This window comes from Hakea prostrata, chromosome 2 (assembly GCF_041222555.1).
Source record: "Hakea prostrata isolate BN-2017 chromosome 2, UWA_Hpros_2, whole genome shotgun sequence".
NCBI classification, from domain to species: domain Eukaryota; kingdom Viridiplantae; phylum Streptophyta; class Magnoliopsida; order Proteales; family Proteaceae; genus Hakea; species Hakea prostrata.
The window spans coordinates 68,369,443-68,389,537 of NC_142601.1; the positions used below are offsets into that span (position 1 = coordinate 68,369,443).

General features: G+C 38.1%; 2 protein-coding genes across 7 annotated transcripts; both read left to right on the forward strand.

Moving 5' to 3' along the window:
- Positions 1-228: 228 nt before the first annotated feature.
- LOC149025991 (ethylene receptor-like) lies at positions 229-11,701 on the forward strand. 4 transcript variants are annotated; one of them, XM_089146212.1, is made up of 9 exons: positions 229-1,138; positions 1,391-1,481; positions 1,715-1,853; positions 4,101-5,050; positions 7,084-7,452; positions 7,542-7,808; positions 7,893-8,020; positions 8,226-8,414; positions 9,591-11,701. In XM_089146212.1, exons 4-9 carry the CDS (start codon positions 4,148-4,150, stop codon positions 9,943-9,945), a joined length of 2,211 nt encoding a protein of 736 aa, XP_089002338.1. In that variant the 5' UTR covers positions 229-1,138; positions 1,391-1,481; positions 1,715-1,853; positions 4,101-4,147; the 3' UTR covers positions 9,946-11,701. The 4 variants fall into 4 exon arrangements, with proteins under 4 accessions (XP_089002338.1, XP_089002337.1, XP_089002339.1 ...); XM_089146211.1 differs by lacking the exon at positions 1,391-1,481; XM_089146213.1 differs by lacking the exon at positions 1,391-1,481 and having other exon boundaries at positions 1,756-1,853.
- Positions 11,702-13,773: 2,072 nt separating this feature from the next.
- LOC149025992 (nuclear localized protein) lies at positions 13,774-18,244 on the forward strand. Of its 3 annotated transcripts, XR_016171458.1 has the most exons (9): positions 13,774-14,341; positions 14,431-14,504; positions 14,736-14,798; positions 14,895-14,996; positions 15,150-15,215; positions 17,008-17,083; positions 17,188-17,680; positions 17,759-17,820; positions 17,985-18,244. XR_016171458.1 is itself a non-coding variant. In XM_089143235.1 (8 exons), the coding sequence occupies exons 1-8, from the start codon at positions 13,831-13,833 to the stop codon at positions 18,042-18,044; spliced, it is 1,428 nt and encodes a 475-aa protein (XP_088999361.1). In that variant the 5' UTR covers positions 13,774-13,830; the 3' UTR covers positions 18,045-18,244. The 3 variants fall into 3 exon arrangements, 1 of the variants encoding a protein (XP_088999361.1); XR_016171457.1 differs by having other exon boundaries at positions 17,188-17,820; XM_089143235.1 differs by lacking the exon at positions 17,759-17,820 and having other exon boundaries at positions 18,002-18,244.
- Positions 18,245-20,095: the final 1,851 nt, after the last annotated feature.

Sequence of the window (20,095 nt, forward strand, 5' to 3'; positions counted from 1 at the left end):
GAACTTGACTTAGAATTGTAATTAACTTTAACTCAGGCCGTTAAGGACAATTAGAAGCTGACGACGTCATAGGTTGTATAATATTCATTATTTTTTGGGTAAAACCGTAAAAGTTGTATAATAAATTAATAATATTCCAAAAACCAAAATTACCGACTTACCGTTTGACGGTAGTGAACTGACATAATTGTCCTTTGTATTTCAAAACCCCATTTCTTTTGTCTCAATTTATTTTTCCGGATATCGCCGGAATCCGTAACGTCAACCGCCGGTAAATTTGTTCTCCTCCGGAATCTTACGTTGGAAGCAAGCACAACAATTTGTTTTTTCGATCCTCAACGTTCCTTCCGCTGAATGAATCAGACTTCTCATCAGCCCTTTGCATCCAGATTTTATTTTTAGTATGTTTCTGTAGTCTTCTCCAATCCATTGTAAGTTGAATTCGTGGTAAGCAGAAATCTCCTTAAACTGTTACTCCCGATCGCTTCAAGAAAACCCAAACATTCTACTCTTTTTTTGGTTTAATCGTATCTTCGTTTTACTCTAGTTAGCTTTGAAAGGGTTCTGAATTTCTAATATCTCCATAGCATTGATTCGGAGGATTCTCGGTTTTCTCCAAGTTCAGTTCATCTATAGGCAGTAGTATACTGCACAAGTCCCGATCGACACCTGTGCAAACGACAAAGGCGTTTATGTTGACAGAAATAAAAGCTGTCGGATAACCTACAAGGTAAAGGTAATGTGTGTCAACTAATTGCACGAGCTCATTGGAGGAATCGTGTTCCAGTTCAATGCGGTTCTCAAAAAGGTTCAGATTTTTTATAGGGACACAGGTCAGGTTTTGTTCCACCCTAAAAAAGAAAAAGAAAAAGTCGGGTTTTGTACTTCTGTAGAGTAAGGGCGACGGCAGGTTCAACACCTATGACCATCGCTCTTCTGGCTCAGGAAGCGGATACATGCACCTGGTCCAAGTGCATATTAAAAACTATAAGGGCCTCCTTTTATGAGTCGATTATTATGTGTATGTAATTACTAGTGGGGAAAGAAGCTTTCTTGATTCACGGGAATAGTGGTTAACTAACAGGAGCTGGTTCTGACCATCGACCTGTTTGATCAGAACCGGAAACAGAAGAATGAGGTGAGTTGGTAATCCTGTTTCTGAATTTTCTCATTTCCTGCAAATCTCCAAATATTATCTTGCCTTACTGCTTTGGGCTTTTTATTTATTTTTTCCTTTTTCTTTTAAATGATATCCTTCTGGGTCTTCATTCTGACTCGCGGAGATCTCAGAGAGCTTTTTCTAGTGCTTATGTTTGGTAGGTCCTTGAGTTTATAGGGTTTTAAGAAAATTTTAGGAACTCGGTTGGAGGTGTTTTCAATTCTTCTGCAGGTTTCGATGGAGTCCGGAAGTCAATTGGGAGCAAAATCATTTGATGGTCTGGTGTGGAATTTGACATGGATAAGCATTCTTTGTGTGCATGGTTGTTCTTGTTTTCCTCCACAAGTTCTTTTTTTCCCTTCAAGTTGGACATGCTGTTTTTTTTTTTTTTTTGGGGGGGGGGGGGGGGGGGTTAAAATTTATACTTGAAACCAAACTGGGCTCTCATCATTGTGGTTAATTTCATGTGTTATCATGTTTCTTTTTTTCTTACCTCATTGAAGAGCACATAAAATCATGGCTGCATTCTCACCATTAACGATTTCAATTTTGAAGGGTTTGATTCGCTTACATTCGGTAACCTTTTCGCTTCATAGATCAGCTGGTCCGTCTTCTCTTATATGAGTTGTAGCTCAAAACCTGGCAATGAACAGTTACTCTGAACTCCTGATGGTTCTAGCTATCACAATCAAGTGTAAAGTTCTCTATTACTTTGCTATGTGTCATGAATTAATAAGTAGATTTTCAATTATTATTTTTTTCCCGAGTTGGGGTGTATATAATAAATTCCTAGATTGTGGCCTATATTTTCACTGGATAGATTTCGATATGCAGAGACTTAGACGTTAGAGTATATTTCATTATTAAGTGTCTATGCAAGACATGACTAATGTTCAGTCTTTTATCTTTTGGGGTGGGGGGACAGTTTTGTAATTATCATGGAAATGCATATAAGGTAAACAAATGGAAATTGCAAGAGAGTATTAATATAATCCTATAGGCATCATGTTTTTTAGCATCCACTGAAATTGCAGAGGATCTCAAATTTTCAAAACCTTTCTGGTTCACTAGATTGTGGCCTTGGGGAAGTGCTCAATGTGCTTAATCTTTAAGCTTCCGACTGCATTGCTTTTCTAGTTGCTGCAGGACTGCTTGTAGTGAGTAGCAAGTCGGACCCATCTGTGCTTCATGACAATGTTTGGTATTGAATTGAAATTTTTTTTTTGGATGAATAAAAATTAAATTACTGAGAGCCAAGGATACATACAAGGGGAAAAGGGGGGAGGGGGAACCCCAGTCAAGTAGGGGACGAAAAAGAAACTGAGAGGTTCCAAGAACTAACAATCAACCTATTTCTTGGAGAGTCAGCAACAGGGGGGTGGGGGAGAGACTTAAGTCTCAAAGAAACATCAAAATAGATGGCATTCCAAATCGTATCTTTGGATCTGGATTTGGAAGTCCATCTTCTCAGATTACGCTCCCACCAAAGATGGTGAATAGTGGCGGCAAAGACAAGCTTACCTACAAGGTCACAGATACTGGTATCGACAAAACTTCGCAGGATCCAATTCCAATCTCGAGCAAAGCTCAGAGAACGTTGCGATCTGGGCCAGATAGATGCAAGGGCTAGGGACCAAACTAAGCGGGAAAGTGGGCAATAGAAAAAAAAGGTGGTCAATATCCTTTGAACTATTCCAACAAATGGTGCAGATGGGGTCAGCAAGTATGTGGCGGCTAATGAGAAATGCTTGGGTTGGGAGGGCAAGGTTAAGGGTTCTCCAAAGAGTGAGGGCATGGCGAGGGATATGGTATTTAAACCAAACAATGGGGGTCCAAGGTAAGGGGGGATAGGGGGTTCTCAGGAGGTTCCAGGGTGAGGCAGTAGAAAAGGTGGTGTAGCAGGGGTGGAGCCAAGTAACGCAGTCATTTGTGAGGGGGAGGAGGGGGGGAGGGAATTCCATACCTGTGTGAGACAAGGGTGGGGGAGGGGGGGTCCAAGAATAAAGGGAGATAAAAGTGGAGAGGGGGTGGTTTTGGGGATACGGGTGTTGTACACAATTCTGTTGAATTGAAATTGTCCTTCATTCTATCTGAAAAAGAAGTGCATAGCTTAACAGTTTGAAAGGGGAAATAAAAGAGTTTCTTATTCTTAAGGACATGGAGACTATGCAGTGTTTGACACTATCTCTTGGAAACCAGAATGGAGACTATACATTTGGCTTATTAAAGAGCATTTCAAGGTTCAAAGATGTGAAAAGAACGAAGGCTTTGTTTTTGTTGTGATAAGTTATGTTATCTAGGTCGAAAAGCAAGTGAGAGGAAACCTCAATATCAATAGGTATGTTACAGCATTTGTTAGGAGAAAATACAAGATAAAAAAATACAAGAGATGACTTAAAAGAATGGAACATCAGGTTGTAGGTAGGAACTCTATTAAAACATTTTACAAGTTGAGTGTGGTGATACAAGAGAGGCACACATTTTCCCATACAAGTGGCAACTGGTGGCAGAAATGACATGGGTGGCATAATGAGGGGAAGAAACTGCTCTACAAGTTATAAATCTGTGGCAATTAGATGTGGGCTAACTTACTCAACTAGCCAAGAGAATTTTCCATCTGATTTTTTTCTTTCTTCCAATTTTCCTACTTGGCTTCAGTCTTGGATCAATCTATAGTAGCAACAGTACTTTTCCGCCCTTGGCGATCGTGTTTGGTTTCAATTTCTATATAGTTATTGCAGCAATCAGTTTTTGTTTTTATAGTTGGAGGGGTTCTGCTTCCCCCGGGGTGGAGGGTAAAGATAACAGCCAGGAGACTCTAGAGACCTCCTGGAGATGATGGGCTTCAGGAGCACCACATCTACTAACTGCAGCAAGAAGTTTTTATTATTGCAGCCACCAATTGATATCTATTTACAACTCTCCTCTCTTATTTGTGCAGGTCTCGATAATTCGTGAAAGGAGGTAGTGGTTTTGGTGGTTCTTAAGATGTCTTGCAATTGCATTGACCCACAATGGCCAGCTGATGAACTATTGATGAGATACCAGTACATTTCAGACTTCTTCATTGCACTTGCTTATTTTTCTATACCCCTTGAGCTTATCTACTTCGTAAAGAAATCTGCACTCTTCCCTTATAGATGGGTGCTTGTGCAATTTGGGGCTTTTATAGTTCTTTGTGGTGCTACGCACCTAATTAGCTTGTGGACTTTCACTACACATTCAAAGACTGTGGAAGTTGTGATAACCACAGCAAAAGTTTTGACTGCTTTTGTCTCTTGTGTAACGGCGCTTATGCTTGTTCATATTATTCCCGACTTGTTGAGCGTGAAAACAAGGGAGATGTTTTTGAAAAATAAAGCTGCACAACTTGATCATGAGATGGGCCTGATTCGTACACAAGAAGAGACAGGTAGGCATGTTAGAATGCTTACTCATGAGATTAGAAGCACTCTTGACAGGCACACTATTCTTAAAACGACTCTCATTGAATTGGGTAGAACATTGGAACTGGAGGAGTGTGCGTTATGGATGCCTACACATACTGGTTTGGAGCTTCAACTTTCGTACACTTTACACCACCAAAATCCTGTTGGATTTACAGTGCCCATACGCCTTCCTGTGATTAATCTAGTTTTTAGTAGTGACCGTGCAGTAAAAATACCCCCAAATTCGCCTGTGGCAAGACTTCGCCATGTTGCTGAAAAATATATGCCTGGGGAGGTGGTTGCTGTGCGTGTTCCACTTCTTCACCTGTCAAATTTTCAAATTAGTGATTGGCCTGAGCTTTCCACAAAACGATATGCATTGATGGTCTTGATGCTTCCGTCAAACAGTGCACGACATTGGCGTGTGCATGAGCTGGAACTTGTGGAAGTTGTTGCTGATCAGGTTTGAATTGATTCCTCCATCTTCTGTGATTTCCCAGTATAATTTCAGATTTTAAAATTGTATTGTAATTTTTGCTTTCTTTCTTCTTGTGCACTCATGTAGGTCAGTCACATGCTTCGATGCCAAAAATTACATCTAAATTGTCTTTCATCTATTGATCATGCTCTATCTTTTCTTCTGTAATGCAGGTGATTTGCTTTTTAGCTGAATAATTGCACTTCTAATGATTCACTCAGGCAGTTTGCTCTGTGGCTTTGTGCACCAAAATCTGATTCCTAAGAACATATTCTTTGTCATGATATGCTGTTCTATTTGCTCAATACTAAGATATCATAGGCAGTCTTTTAAAAAGTTTTAACTGCTATTATTGTCCCAGGATGGTCTTTGAAGTGTAAGAGCTATTATGAGGACAATTTTCCTATTATTGAATTGGGGTTACAAATTCATTAGGAGTAGAGAGCACTTTAGAATGTTAACATTGCTTAGTCTATGATTTATGCATTTAATTGATATCACTATTTGGTAAATTTTTGTGCACCAGGGGTATCTCTAGATCAATCTTTTGTGGTTTTCCATGGTTGATCAAAAAAATCTCTGGCTCTGGGCTTCCCAAAATTGCATGCGACTGAAAGTACAAGTCTTGATTTTTAGCAGAAGTTACTCTCTTTTTTTCCTCCTAAAATTTTTCATTTGGAAGCAGTGCTAAATTGATAACTGCTGCTTCTATTAAATCCTTGATGAGCAACAAAACGAACTTCATTTTAATTTCTCAACAGTATGGTTGGTCATGTTTGATTTTTCTCAAATTTGCTCTTGGACTAATAATACAAATCTGTGAATTAACAAGAAAGGGGATAAATAGTTCCTGATGGCTCCAGTTAATGTAGATACCGAATTTGATTGATCAAAACAGTATCCAAATAGGACCTTTCACAGGGAGTCAATTGCAAATTTGATGGACTTAAGGTGAAACAAAAGTTAGATGTAAAAAAGGGCTGAAACTAGAATGGTATTATAACGGGCTGAATAGATCTTCAAATAGGGGCAGAACTATAATGGAGAAAGTGACGATAACAATGTAACATGTAACACCCGGGCTTCACACCGCAAGGTGGATCGTTGGATCGAACACCAACCTACCTTGATCAAACACAAGGGTTCTCCAAAGAAGAGGAATGCTAGCAAGCAATTTGATTTCAATTCATAAGTTGTATCTTCACCACTTCCATAAGTCTCTTTATATAACATTCTAAAGAGACATAAACATTAAGGGTAACATCCAACCACTAGCTAACACAACCTACTACAAACATTAATGAAAACATCCAACTACTACCCAAGACCACTAGTCAAAAATAATGGAAACATCCAACTACCACCCAACACCACTAGTCAAAGCAATAATAGAAATATCCACCTACTTTACCCCACCACTAACCAACACCACTTACTAGCTCCTTTTGTTGACTTTTCAAAGCTATACTTGGGCTTAGTTCAAAATAGTGGGTTGATACTCTCCCACTAAAGTAATCTAAGCCCATGAAACCATGGGCTCATTTTATCCCACTACAATAGTCCTAGTCCATGCAAGCCATGGGCTGTTTTGGATCATATCCTTAGGCTTTAATGGGCTTGACCATTGGGCTTTTCTCTTCCTTGTATATGCTGCCAATTCTGCATCACCAGTCTAACTTGTGATTGCCAGGACTTTGAACTTGGAACTCCTATATGTTGGTTAAATATATTTAGAATTTTCTTCCAAAATCCACATATGTGAAATTTCACAAATACTTTACTATTAATGTATTGGAATACTCCTAAAGTAAATTTCATACGGTACTTGTTAAAAGTGCTTTCTAAATTTTAGACTAGATTTTAGGACTCTTAAATGATGGACATTTATGCAACTTTTTGGATAGCTCATCTCTTTTGTGTTTCATTTAAACCAAAATTTTGTCTACTTCTCTTAACTTGCAATGGATTATATTGTATATTCTGCCACACTGTAGTTACTATTATACTTGTTTGTCCAGGTGGCTGTTGCCCTTTCTCATGCTGCAATTCTAGAAGAATCTATGAGAGCAAGGGATCTGCTTATGGAGCAGAACATAGACCTAGATTTGGCAAGGAGAGAAGCAGAAACAGCCATTCGTGCTCGCAACGATTTCCTGGCAGTTATGAACCATGAGATGAGGACACCAATGCATGCAATCATCGCACTTTCTTCCTTGCTGCAGGAAACTGAACTTAAACCGGAACAACGCCTGACGGTAGAAACGATCCTAAAGAGCAGTAACCTCTTAGCAACACTCATTAATGATGTTTTGGATCTTTCAAGGCTTGAAGATGGAAGCTTTGTACTTGACCTTGCAAGGTTCAACCTTCATGCAGTTTTCGAGGAGGTAAAGTTTTACATATCTTTCGCTGTTCAGTTGCAATTGCTGGTGAATTTTGTTTGATACAGTGTTGTGATGCCTGTTTGTGATTGCAGGTGGTTCAATTGATCAAGCCCATTGCATCTGTTAAGAAGTTATCAATGGCATTAACATTTGCTTCAGATTTGCCAGAGTATGTCATTGGTGATGAAAAATGTCTTATGCAAACCATTTTAAATGTTCTTGGTAATGCTGTAAAGTTCTCAAAAGAGGGCAGTATTTCAATTGCTGCTTGTGTTGCCAATTCAGAATCCTTGCTAGATGCTCAAGCACCTGACTTCTCCCCAGTACCAAGTGATAGTCACTTTTATTTGCGAGTTCAGGTGGGTTGCATGTTTAGACTCTTAAGTACACTGACCACTCCTCTAGTGATGAATTTTTTAGTATAGAATGTCTTAATCATGCAGGTAAAAGATTCAGGGTTAGGAATTAATCCCTATGAAGTTCCAAAGTTATTCAACAAATTTGCACAGAATCAATCAGCAGCAAATAGAAATTCTGGCGGGACTGGGCTTGGGCTTGCAATTTGTAAGAGGTACGTTATTTGTTATTCGCTTGCCTTGCAGCTTTTACTTGTAATCTGAATAATTTGGTGATTACTATGAGAATCACTATCTACTGGAGTAGCATTAGATGGCATATCTTACATCAATAGTGTTCTTATCCAGTAATAGCTTCAGGTATTTTCTCCAGAATGTTTTCAACATTTTATTTATTTATTTATTTCCTTATACAATCAGATTTGTAAACCTCATGGAGGGGCGTATATGGATTGAAAGTGAAGGTCTTGGCAAGGGTTCTACTGCTTCATTTATTGTAAAACTTGGAATTGCAGCGTTTTCAAATGAGGCAGACCACGGTGTTGTACCCCTAAATCATGTGCAAGCAAAATTTCCAGGACTCAAGGTTCTAATTATGGATGACAATGGGTCAGTATGGTGCTACAGTTGATGCCAGTTTCCACTTTGCAGTCCAACAGCATTTTTATAATTCTAATTTTAATGAAGTTGCTTTTTACTTGTGTTTGTTACGTAATTTAATAGATTCTTAAGGCATATCATTTTACACCTGTTTCAGTTTCCCTTGTCCGTGTATTGTTCCTAGTACAGGGAAACATGGGTACCCTCACACCTTATCTTGAAGTTTCTATCACCATGCTATTTGATGACTTTGATAAGATATTCAACCATACTTTCATCCCCTGCATCCTTCCATAGTGCCATGCATAAAATACTCTCTAGTTTCTATTAATAACATCCCAGGAGCTTCCCTTTGGTTCCAGATAATAATAATAAAATAAAAAATACAAATAAAAACTCACTATTTTCATTTGTTCTTACTACACCAATCTCTTATGAATGAGAATGATGCCTTGGTTTCATTTGCTCGCAAAGTTTCTACTTTTTGTGTGACTTGTTCAATGAGATAAAATTATGTAAAGATGCCCCATTGGCAATAAAGTTTATCTTTGGGTTTCTTCCAGTATCAACAGAAACAAGTCCCCTGGTGGTGGTTTTTCCGCCAAATGTTAGCTGTGTGACAAAAATGGAGGACATGCATAGACAATTAGAACGTACATATGTACTAAAGTGACAATATATAGGTTTCAAAGATGGTGGAAAAAGTGTATTTTTTTTAATAAAACTGGTCAGCTTACATGAAGAGTAGAGTCTAGTGAATGAAAGGGCCACATGGTTGTTATTGTCTCACTATTTGACCTACGCACCAATTGAGAAAATACTCCGCAATCCACTATTCAGAATGACCAAAGTTTCCTGCCATTACTGGCTCATGGCAAAATTAGCTTCACTTTGAAATTTTTTTGAAATGCAATTATGGTACTTTTTTTAAAGAGGGCCACTGATTTTTTGATTTCCTGCTTGAAGCATGAAACTACAACCCTAAGCATTCTTGAAAGTTCTATAGATCATAAATCAATGCATGCGAATCTTATATCCATCTGATATGCACAAGTTAACTCTTGATTCTGCAGATACTGTCATCGTGTTTGAATGATCTGTGTTTGCAACAGGAGCCTTATATTTTGTTGTGCCGATTTGAGAACACAAGTGGTGATGGGATTGTTTGCTTTTGTGGTGGTGCAGGGTTAGCAGGGTGGTGACAAAGAGCCTTCTCATGCACCTTGGATGTGATGTAACAGTCACGAACTCCATTGACGAGTGTTTGCGGGTTGTTTCTCCTGAATATTATATGGTGTTCATGGATATTGGCGTGCATGAGACAATTGGTTATGAAGTTGCAATGCATATAAATGAAAGGATCACAAAGCAACATGACAGACCACTGATAGTCGCACTTACTGGGAATACTGATAGGGCCACCAAGGATAACTGCTTCAGAGTTGGAATGAAAGGTGTGCTACTGAAACCCATTTCCCTTGAGAAGATGAGGAGCGTTTTGTCTGAACTCTTGCAATTTGGTACTCTGCGTCAGTCCTAGCAAATGATTAATAAATCACCCAGGTATGAACTCGGGTTCAGGAAATCTCTCCAGGATTTGGGAGAGCTTCTTGATGCCACTAATCCTATGTACCATGCTGAGGCATTGCAAATAGCAGACAGTGGAATGTTTATGCTGTTTCTAGTACATTTTTACTGCCTATGTAAGAAGTGCAAATTTCCTGCCAATATTGTAAGATTATCCCATCACTTGCTTTCCAATTTTACCTTCTCTACCTCCTTCAACCCCAACTGTAATACTTTCAAAATTTATCATCAGCACTCGGTTGTTTTCTTCCCACCGGAGTTGGATTCATAGTTGTTAAATTATCACCTTGGTCTAGGCACCATGGTCATCTTGAACGCCTGAGTAACCGTATTGGTGTTGCCTTGCTTTCAAGTCGTCCTTCAATGCCTTTGTACCCTAAGTTGGTGACTTACTTACCATGCTGGTGTACCCGTGTGCTTAGGCCCTTTCTACTGCCTCGAAACTTCTACATGTCATGGCAATTATGGTTGAATCCTCCATTGTGAATCAAGAGGTTTGAAGCTCCTTTTGGGCTTTTCCTTTGCTGGAATCAGCTCCCAAGACAGTAGCAGATTTGACTGATCCTCTAACTAGAAGTTGGAAAGTAGAGCATTTCCCGATCATGGCCACAAGAATATGTCGAAAGCATCACCTCCGTTCCACTCTCTGTCACTGAACGATCAGATAAGTTTATCTGGCAGTCAACAGCATCGGTTGTTTACTGTTACATCTGCATATATGTTATCTCTCACATCTTCAGTCACTCATACTGATCCTATATGGTTAAAACTTTGGCATCTTCCCATTGCCCCCAAGGTACAGCATTTTCTTTGGAAGATTTTACATCAAAAGCTCCCCACACCTTCTCTTCTTAAATATCAGGGTTGCAAAGTGCCAGATTCTTGCTGTATATATGTGGTGAAGCTCAGGCAACATTGGACTCAAAATATGCCTCTTCACACACAGATAAGCAATTCACTCAAACAATTAAAGACCCCTATCCAAGGTCTCAATATTCTTTGGTCCATTTGGGTTAATCACACTGCTGTGTCCAATGGAGAAAACAGTAAGAATCCAAATCCGATCTGGAAAGGAGCTCTCTATCAAACAGATAATCACAGTATTTGCTCTCCAAACAAGGCAAAGTTAAAGCCCCTCAACATATAAAATGGCAAGACAAATGTTGATGAAGCTCAAAATCATGAACTTGGTAAAGCAGGATTTGGAGGAATAGCTCGAGATTATAGGGGCAAAATGTAATTCTGCTTTGCGGAACATTGTGGAGATCAACTAGCAGTTGCAGCAGAGACCTTGACAGTTAGAAAGGCCATACTCCTGGCTAAACAACACAATTTGGATCACATCATTATAGAGAGTGATAACCTTTATCTTACACAGCTTCTGCAGCATACCAATCTTCAGGCAGCTTGGAAGATTGCTTATACTATACAGGATTCAAGACACCTAATGCAGCATTTTTCCAACATTAAAGTCCAGCACATTCTAAGGGAAGCCAGCAATTCTGCAGACTCATTAGCAGGACATGTGTTCAGCATCAGTCTTTCTCTCCCCCAGCGTTACCCTTACCCTTCTTATGTTGGCCCATGTTGATTGACATTTGACAATGTTCACTGTACTCTCTCTCATGGTGTTAAATTTCAAATTTCAATAAGTTCACTTTCTTGGCCCCCAAAAAAAAACCAAAAGTCACTCCTAGTAAGAACCTAGATAAGCAAGCATTTTAGTAGATCGTGACATTATCTTAAAAATTTTGAATTCATTCAGTCACTGTAAGGGGAAAATCCCTCTCTCTCTCTTTGAAGTGAGGTTCATCTATACCAATTTATGTGCACCTCAAGTAAACCTGAAAGGGTAGTTTTGTATGTAGGGGGAGAGGGATAAGTATTTATATAAATGGGCTTTGTCCCTGGTCCCAAGGATTTTTGCCAATTGAACGTACTTCATTGTTTGCATGCTAGATAAATAAAAGAGGGGGAAAAAAAATATGTGTGATCCATTCGTAAAGGTAAAGGGTGAGGAATAGGAAAAAAATTAAAAGAGTTTGTCGGAAAATTACAAATGTGGGTCATACTTTTGTTATATCGTTATATTTTTCATAATGTCCGACTAAATATGTAAGACTTTTAAAAATGATGGATGAGAAAAATAGCATGTTGTAAATTTTAAGAAGTTTGTCTATCCACTTTTTCATCTGGTTGAGCTAACCAAACCATGTTTTAGGGTTTTATGAAAAAAAATATATTTTTGTTCTACCTCAGTTCAAATTCAGCAGATAAAACATGCCTAAAGTTAGCAAGGGAAGAATCTCCCCTCTCCCTTGGAATGTCTAATCCTTTGATAGTACCATTACTCAAAAGTTATTATTTATTTATTTGGGGTGAAGGGGTTAAGGTCGGGTGGGGTGAAGGGGTTAAGGTCGGGTCAGCGGTTCTAGAGCATTAGCCTTGTTTGCTTGATAGAAATTATAAATTTTGCTTCATTTAATGCGCAGGACTGTTCAGCGGATTGTTGGATTGAGACCTAATCAATATTTCAACATAAATTTTCAACGGTGGAAATCTCAATCGACGACCTGCACATCAACATAAATTTTCAACGGTTGAAATCTCAATCAACATAATTTTTTGGGTAAATATCACTTACCTCCCCTCTTAGTTGGATAAATAGCACTTACACCCCCTCTTAGTTGGATAATATCACTTACCTCCCCTCTTACCTAGCAAATATATCAAACTCCTCCCCTCTGTTAACTTTCTCAGTTAAATTTAACTTTTATCGTTAAATATTTTTCTAAAACCCCAAACTGCCCTTGGCTAAAAATATTTTTTATTTTAAACCCTAAATTACTGTAATCACCCTAGCAGTTAAACTACTAAATTACCCTCAATTAAAATAATTATTAAAAACCAAAACACCATAGTTAAAACCCAAATTATCTTTAATTATTAAAAGCCCAACATACCTTTTTTTTTAAAAAAAAATTATCAAACAACTAAAAAAACACCTACTACTATCAAGTAAAATTAAAAATGCAATTAAAAAAATTAATTTGATAAAATTAAACACGTAACTTTAACAAAAAAGTACTACTATCAAGTAAAATTAAAAATACAGTTAAGAAAATGGGTATGTTGATAAAATTAAACACGTATTACTATTTTGGGTTTTTTTTAATTGTTTGATAATTAAAAAAAAAAAAGAGGGTATGTTGAGCTTTTAATAATCAAAGATAATTTAGGTTTTAACTATGGTGTTTTAATTTTTAATAATTATTTTAATTGAGGGTAATTTATTAGTTTAACTATTAGGGTAATTTAAGGTTTAAAATAAATTATTTTTAGTTAAGGGTAGTTTGGGGTTTTAGAAAAATATTTAACGGAAAAAGTTAAATTTAACCAATAAAGTTAACATAGGGGAGATGTTTGATATATTTGTTAGGTAAGAGGGGAGGTAAGTGATATTATCCAATTAAGAGGGGGTGTAAGTGCTAGTCCAGCTAAGAGGGGAGGTAAGTGATATTTACCCTAATTTTTTTTTTGGCAAAAAAAAAAAAGACCTGCACATTAACACAAGCAAGGTCCAGAAATTTTATGCGTTAGCGAATGTTCCCAAAATGTCCCCGGGAGACCACTAATCTTATAAAGGCCCATCTAGGTGCCGGGAGGCCCAGGCCCATTTTTTCCGTTTGCATATCGGAAATTGCGATCTATGAGACTTGATCAACTCTTCTCCTATATGAAAATTTGTGTTCATTTTGGTTGCTTTGGGCTCCCGCCAAATTCTACTCCGCCTTGCAGTCATTGGAGCGTAGGCCGTAGAGAGTAAAGAAACAGAGAAATGGAACCCTGGGAAGCTCTAGATGTGGACGATTCAGACCTTCCGTCACTAGTCCGTCCGTCAATTCTTCACCCCTGCAAGCGTCACCGTCCTCTGGAACAACCTCACAAATCAACCACCGATATCGTCAGTTCTTCTCGTACTATCTCCCTGTCTCTCGAGCACTGCTCGCAACTTCACAGCTCTTCCGGATCCCAAACTCAAATCTACCACACTGAAACCCTAGATTCTCAATCTGATCATCGACTGCCTCAGATTGAGATTTCTCAGGTTGAGGAGGAGGAGGAGGAACAGCAGCAGCAGCAGCAGACGAGCTCTTCACGTCTCCTTCCAGGTCCTGCAGGTGCCCTCCAGGCCGCAATGCACCGGCATGCTCGCTATCGTGACCAGATATTCTCCTCTTCTCAACAACAAATCTCTACTCAGGAGTTTCTTAGGAACGCTCACGAAGGTGGAGACGGCGGCGAGGATTTTGGAACCAATCCGTGGCTTTGCGCTTTAGATTTCCTTGGTATCCTCGCTTATTTCGTATGTTCGGTGAATTTCCGGTGGTGTTTTCTAATGTATAGGTTAAACGTTTACTTTGTTGGGTTTGTTTAGGTGGAGGCGATGTTGCCCTAAGATCTCTTTTACGCCCGATCAAGCCACGCGTAGGCGTTCAGAAGGTGCCTCAGGTATTCATCGTTAGTTTCTTGATCATTTATAGTAGCGTTGTGACTAGATGCCTCAGGTATTCCTTGTTAGTTTCTTGACCGTTTACACTGTGCCATTGGGTAATGATGGAAGCCTTCACTGTACTATAGCGTTCTGTAAAAACATATTTCTCACTATTCTTGCTGAATCCCCCGAGTGGTATTGTAGCACATTGGAGCCTCAATATCATATTTGTGTTGCTTAATTGCTAGGTTGTTTGCGTTATCAAATCTTGTGTGCCTAATGGGCTAGGTGATTTGATTGTATCTCTGAAGGTATGAGTAATTTCATCCCACCGTCAGCTTAATTGTGGAATTTTGTTTGCTTTTGATTTCTACAGTGATGTCCTGTGGCTATTCTTTTGTTTTCAGTATCATACAGGTACCATTGGTGCCAGCATTCATCATAAGGTTCTAACACAGAGTGAGTTTGGAAAGGACATATCTGTGGGTGCAGTTATGATACTCAAAGAGGCAAATTATTCTTCTCATTATTCTTTTGCATTTTTTGAATATTGAATAATTGATGAATGTTCAAAAAAAAAAATAAAAAAATTGGATGATTAAAATAACATCTAAATTTCAATACACATCAAGACACTAACGTAAGCTCCCATCATCCCCCAGGTTGCTGTGTTCTCTCCTTCTTGGTCAGCATGTTATCTAAATATAACTCTGGATAATGTGGTTAAGGTGCGTATTGGTTTAACATAAGTGATCCTTTAACGTGGATTTTTTTTAATTCAATTGTTTTGTTGCTTCATTTGGATATCCAAAATGTATTTTTGAAGTATCCTCCAAATTCTATTACTTATTGAAGCATTTGTCCTTTCAGATCCATTGGTAATGCACCAGTCTTCTTGATATGTTACAAAAGTGTTTTCCCCCCATCTTTCATTTTTTAACATTACATAGTGCAGAGTCATCCATTATTTTAATGTCAATCACAAGTTTGCAGGGCCACTACAGTCCACAGAGGCTACAGAGGCTAATGGACCTAGCTTGCCACCACTTTTTGGTTGAGCAGCTAGATGTGTTGTTTTCATTTCAATAAGGGCATAAGGAAACTGCTATTAATTATTGTGCAGCTAAAAATTCTGGAATAGTAGTTTCACAGCCAAATCAATTATTTTTCATTTTTTGACAATGATATGTTAGTTTAATTTCTAAAAATCAATGCAGCTAAAGAAAATCTGCTTTCCCAACTGAATGTCAGCTACATGAATGCTGTTTCAGTAGTAAGTTGAGATCTACTTATTCAAAAAAGAGATGCTAAAGAAAATCTGCTTTGATGGACATCGCTATAGCCTATAATTAATTCCCTCTTTTTTTTTTTTTTGGGTGGGGTGGGGGGGGGGGAGAGAGGCTCACTAAACATTTAAGATCACATTCAACATGCTACATTGCTTACTTGCAAGAGGGAGTAAAGACATGGTTCAACATCTCAATCTCGAGGCTCATCTTGCCAACACAAAGAGAAAGTTGGCTTGAGAACTCGGAGAGATCTTGCAAAGTTGGTAGAATTTTTCTCCCCAACTTGAGGCTCCAATTCTAGGGGTACTAGGGTTGCTTGAAGCTGAAACTTGGTTGCTGACCTATTTCAGCCCTTCTAAACACTCTGTTGACCTCAGTTTTATGAGGAAAAGTTAGTTTAAACATGAGTTCCACTTTGGACCCCTAATGAGAAACTACTATGCTGAAGAAAATCCTTAAAGCCTATTGTACACATCATTTATTCATGGATTAATGCTCAAAACCCAACTCTTATACATTACACATATTTATAGTTCAAAGGATAATCAAATCATCAAAGTTACAACTCTAGAGTTGAGACTTAAGACTCTATGTGCTTAGCATATTGTCTTGTCTTGCACATCATGTCATCTCCCTAAATGGAAGAAGATAGATATCTCAGAGGATATCACCAAGAGTTCTCTAACTACGCCAAAGGAAAAATGTTTGTTAAAAGGTTCACAAGTTTATGGCAGACACTGCTGATTTTACTATTTGCTTGTTCACGTTTACTTTTGCAGGATTTTCCTTTATATATTATCATGAAGTTCATTTTCAATACAAAGGGAACTGTATTACAGTGGCTACAGTAGAATGAAATTGCTTACAGGTTCCCCTAACCCTGCTGTTCAGTGGAGTTAGTTATAAGAACATTGACCATGGAAGTTGTTGTGTTGTTATTCTGGTTGCCATTCAGAAGTATGCAGCTTATTTTATTTATTGAATATTTTTCATTATGGTTGGTAACTGACTGGGGCTTTTAGTCTTCTTTTGCAATACTACACCCTGTGAAAGTAAGATGTGGTGATTCTTGAAAGGAAAAATACTTCAACCATTTAATCATATAGAAACTGAACCTATTTCCCAGTAAGCACAGAATTTTCTCATGTCCATAACAATCTAGAATAGGTACTTTATTTTGTCCTGGAAGTAACTTTGCTTGCCAACCTGACAGACACTATCTTGTTAGCAGGTTTTTGGTAAAGAATGTGGACCTCCAAAACAAAATTATCATGTATCCGGTGACACAATTGCCCCTTCTGATAGAGGTAGGTTATAAGAACTTCTAATTCATTTTTTGCATGATCAGAATGCCACGAATGCATTGTGGAAGTGCATATGCTATCTGTTGATTAAGCTTTTGGATGATCAGAGCAAAGCAAAGAAGTTAGACCTCTGATGGGGGAGAGGACAATAAATCTGAGAGAGAGAGCAACTCATGAAATCACGGCTGGTTTTGTCAGAAGAGATGACAATGACAATGGCACAATGGAGGTTGACAGAGAAATGTGGGACAGTGATCTAGGAGCAGGAAGCTTCCATGCTTACAGTAGCAGTAGTAGTAGGAAGCCCCACCATGCTGCCGAAGAAGTGGTAGTAAGAACAGATTCCGACAGCCACAAAGCGAAAGATGTCAATACTGATAGAAATCCTAAACATGTAACTTTGGGAAGTTTTCATGGCAATAGTAGTGAATACCAGAATGCTTCTAAGGTAGTGGATACAGACATGGTCAAGGATCCTAATGATCATGAAGCTGGGAAGGCAAATGGAGTTAAAAAGCTGCCACTTATTTCAAGTAATTCACTACCAGAGTGGACTGATGAGCAGCTGGAGGAACTATTTGCTACTGGTTCTCAAGAATGGTGACTCCCTAACTCATAAGCTTTGTAGTTATCATTTGATGTGTAACACCAAAATAAACCTCATTCATTCTGTCCCAGAGAAGAGGCTGAAATAACATAGAATCCTCCTCCATTGCAAAGTTGAAGGTTCCATATACGGGGTAATTCACCGATGTCCAATATTCCCTCCTTTTTTTGTTCTTCTTCTCTCTCTTTCCCCTTAAAAGCAACTCAAAATGAGCTACTAGCTGCAGGCCAGGTTTCTAACTTATGTTGCAATGTTGCATGCTTCCCCTGGCGATTTGATGTGGTTGATCGAGTGCAGTGATTTTATGTGGGCAGGCTCGAATCCTCCATCTTCAGGAATGCAGGTGCTCAGAACTAATCCACTGAGGGAATGGAGCCCCATATGGTTGGTCATCCCTGGAGGTAGGCCTTTAAATTTGACTAAATAAGGTTATCTCATGAACCTCTAGTTATCCAATTTTCAAAATCAAAACAAGGACCTATTTACTTATCAATGTGATAGAAATTGAGATGGCTTTGAAATTCCTCGATAGAATGTCTTTCCATGATCCTCTTGCATGCCCGGCCGTTGTTGTCTCGGGGGGCTTTGTAAAATGGCCATTGTGCGCCAGTCATAGTGATTGGGGCCTCACAGGCCCTAGGGGGAAGGGGAGAGATGTGGAAGGAGGGGATGATTGAACACAAGACCTCCATGGACTGCTACCTATTGTGCTAGAAGCACACCACAACCTGAGGGCCAAATTTGAGTACATTTGAGCTTTCGGTTTGGTTCATCACAATGCTGCCAAAGCCTAGTTTACATGCAAAGTGCTTGTTTTGTGTTGTCTTCTGCCCCTTTATTGGCTACATTAGGGTTGAGGAGATAGGGAAAGCATGTGGGGCTCATATTTATGTGTCTTGGCATGCAGATCTTGATGGCATCATACGAGTCTTCCTACTCCTCCCCTACTCTAAAACTCTGGAATAGTCATGCTATTCAGGAACTGAGCGTTAGGTATATTGGAACAGAGAATGTTTTTTCTTTTCTTTCCATGAGCTCTTCAATACTCTCACGAATTTTAACTCTATTGTTCGAGTCTTTTTTTCTTCTTCTTCTTTTTCCCAAAAGCAACTTAGATAAGGCTCTCCAACTTATATTTAAAAGTATTCCCACACACCAGTATCGAATAACCTTGTTTTATTATAGATCATAGAATTCATCTTATTTTTGCCTCCAGAAGAGGCTTGTGTTTGCCACACAAGAGAATATGTATCATTAAGCTTTTACAAATAAGGGAAAAAGTGGAGATGCATCTTTTATTGATAAGATAAAATGGTATTTGGTACTGACACTGGTCGGTCTGATTGTGTGTGGGAAAACAATCTACCAGACTTTTTTTTTAAAAAAATCACTTCTACGGTTCTACCAACATAGTGGGTGATGGAAGAGATAGCTCCAAGACTTTGTTGACATATTCTCACTCCAGGAAAAAAAAAAGTAACTGACATATTGATGCCTTAGGTGATAGTTTTATAATTTCAATCTAAGATAAGATTTGTCTAGTCTTAGGCTCGTTTTTTGTATCAATTCTCATTCTCTATTATGCCTATTTAAAAGAAATGAGTACAATAATTCATTATTGGTCAATAATGAAAAATGATTTGGTGAATTTTGTCGAAAATAAATTATGGAATGAAAAATAAGTATGGTATCAAAATAAAAATTGTTAGTAAATAATAGTGAGCAAGTGATAAAAGAGGGAAAAGTATGGTTTTTACAAAAAAAAAAAATGTATATTGACTATTTTACCTCATCTTAACCATAAAATTTTAAGTAAATTCTTTTTTGGTAAGAAATTTTAAGAAAATTTGTGCATAAATGAAGATTATGAAATTCTCCATAATTCATAATAGACAAAAAGTTCATTATGAATTTTGTATGTTTTTCTATTATTTTAAATAAAAATAAAACTGATAATAGATGTCAAACAACTTAAAATAATGAAAAAACCTCATAATTGAGAATGAGAATTGATATTAAAAAAAAAAAGCCTTAAGCAAATTTGAACTTTTGATCTTAATTTCATTTTAGAGGCATTGATTTGGTGTAAATCCTTGTCGCTGCCAGTATCAGTCACTAGTTTACCAATCAGATTTTAATTTTTATTACCTTTTTCTATAATAATAGTTTCTTTTGCTGGCATCAGTTTGTTATTCCTTATTCCTTTTCAAGAAGAGGCCAGTGAGAAGCAGATAGGCAAAATGGCTGGCAAGTCATTCTTTTAGCATTAATTTGAAACAGCAGGCAAAAAAGGAATGCACCACGTGTCAAGCATGTATTTAGCTATCTATTTTGTGGCCATTCTTTATCCCAGTCTCTCTCTCTATATATATATTCCTAACCCTTTTTACTGTTTTTTAAATCAATAC

Bases quoted from the DNA above. Each gene is read 5' to 3' on its own strand.
- LOC149025991 (XM_089146212.1), top strand. From the start codon at position 4,148: ATGTCTTGCAATTGCATTGACCCACAATGGCCAGCTGATGAACTATTG. The intron at 5,051-7,083 runs GTTTGAATTGAT...TTGTTTGTCCAG, and splicing joins TGGAAGTTGTTGCTGATCAG to GTGGCTGTTGCCCTTTCTCA. The intron at 7,453-7,541 runs GTAAAGTTTTAC...TTGTGATTGCAG, and splicing joins TTCATGCAGTTTTCGAGGAG to GTGGTTCAATTGATCAAGCC.
- LOC149025992 (XM_089143235.1), top strand. From the start codon at position 13,831: ATGGAACCCTGGGAAGCTCTAGATGTGGACGATTCAGACCTTCCGTCA. The intron at 14,342-14,430 runs GTATCCTCGCTT...GGGTTTGTTTAG, and splicing joins TTGCGCTTTAGATTTCCTTG to GTGGAGGCGATGTTGCCCTA. The intron at 14,799-14,894 runs GTATGAGTAATT...TTTTGTTTTCAG, and splicing joins ATTTGATTGTATCTCTGAAG to TATCATACAGGTACCATTGG.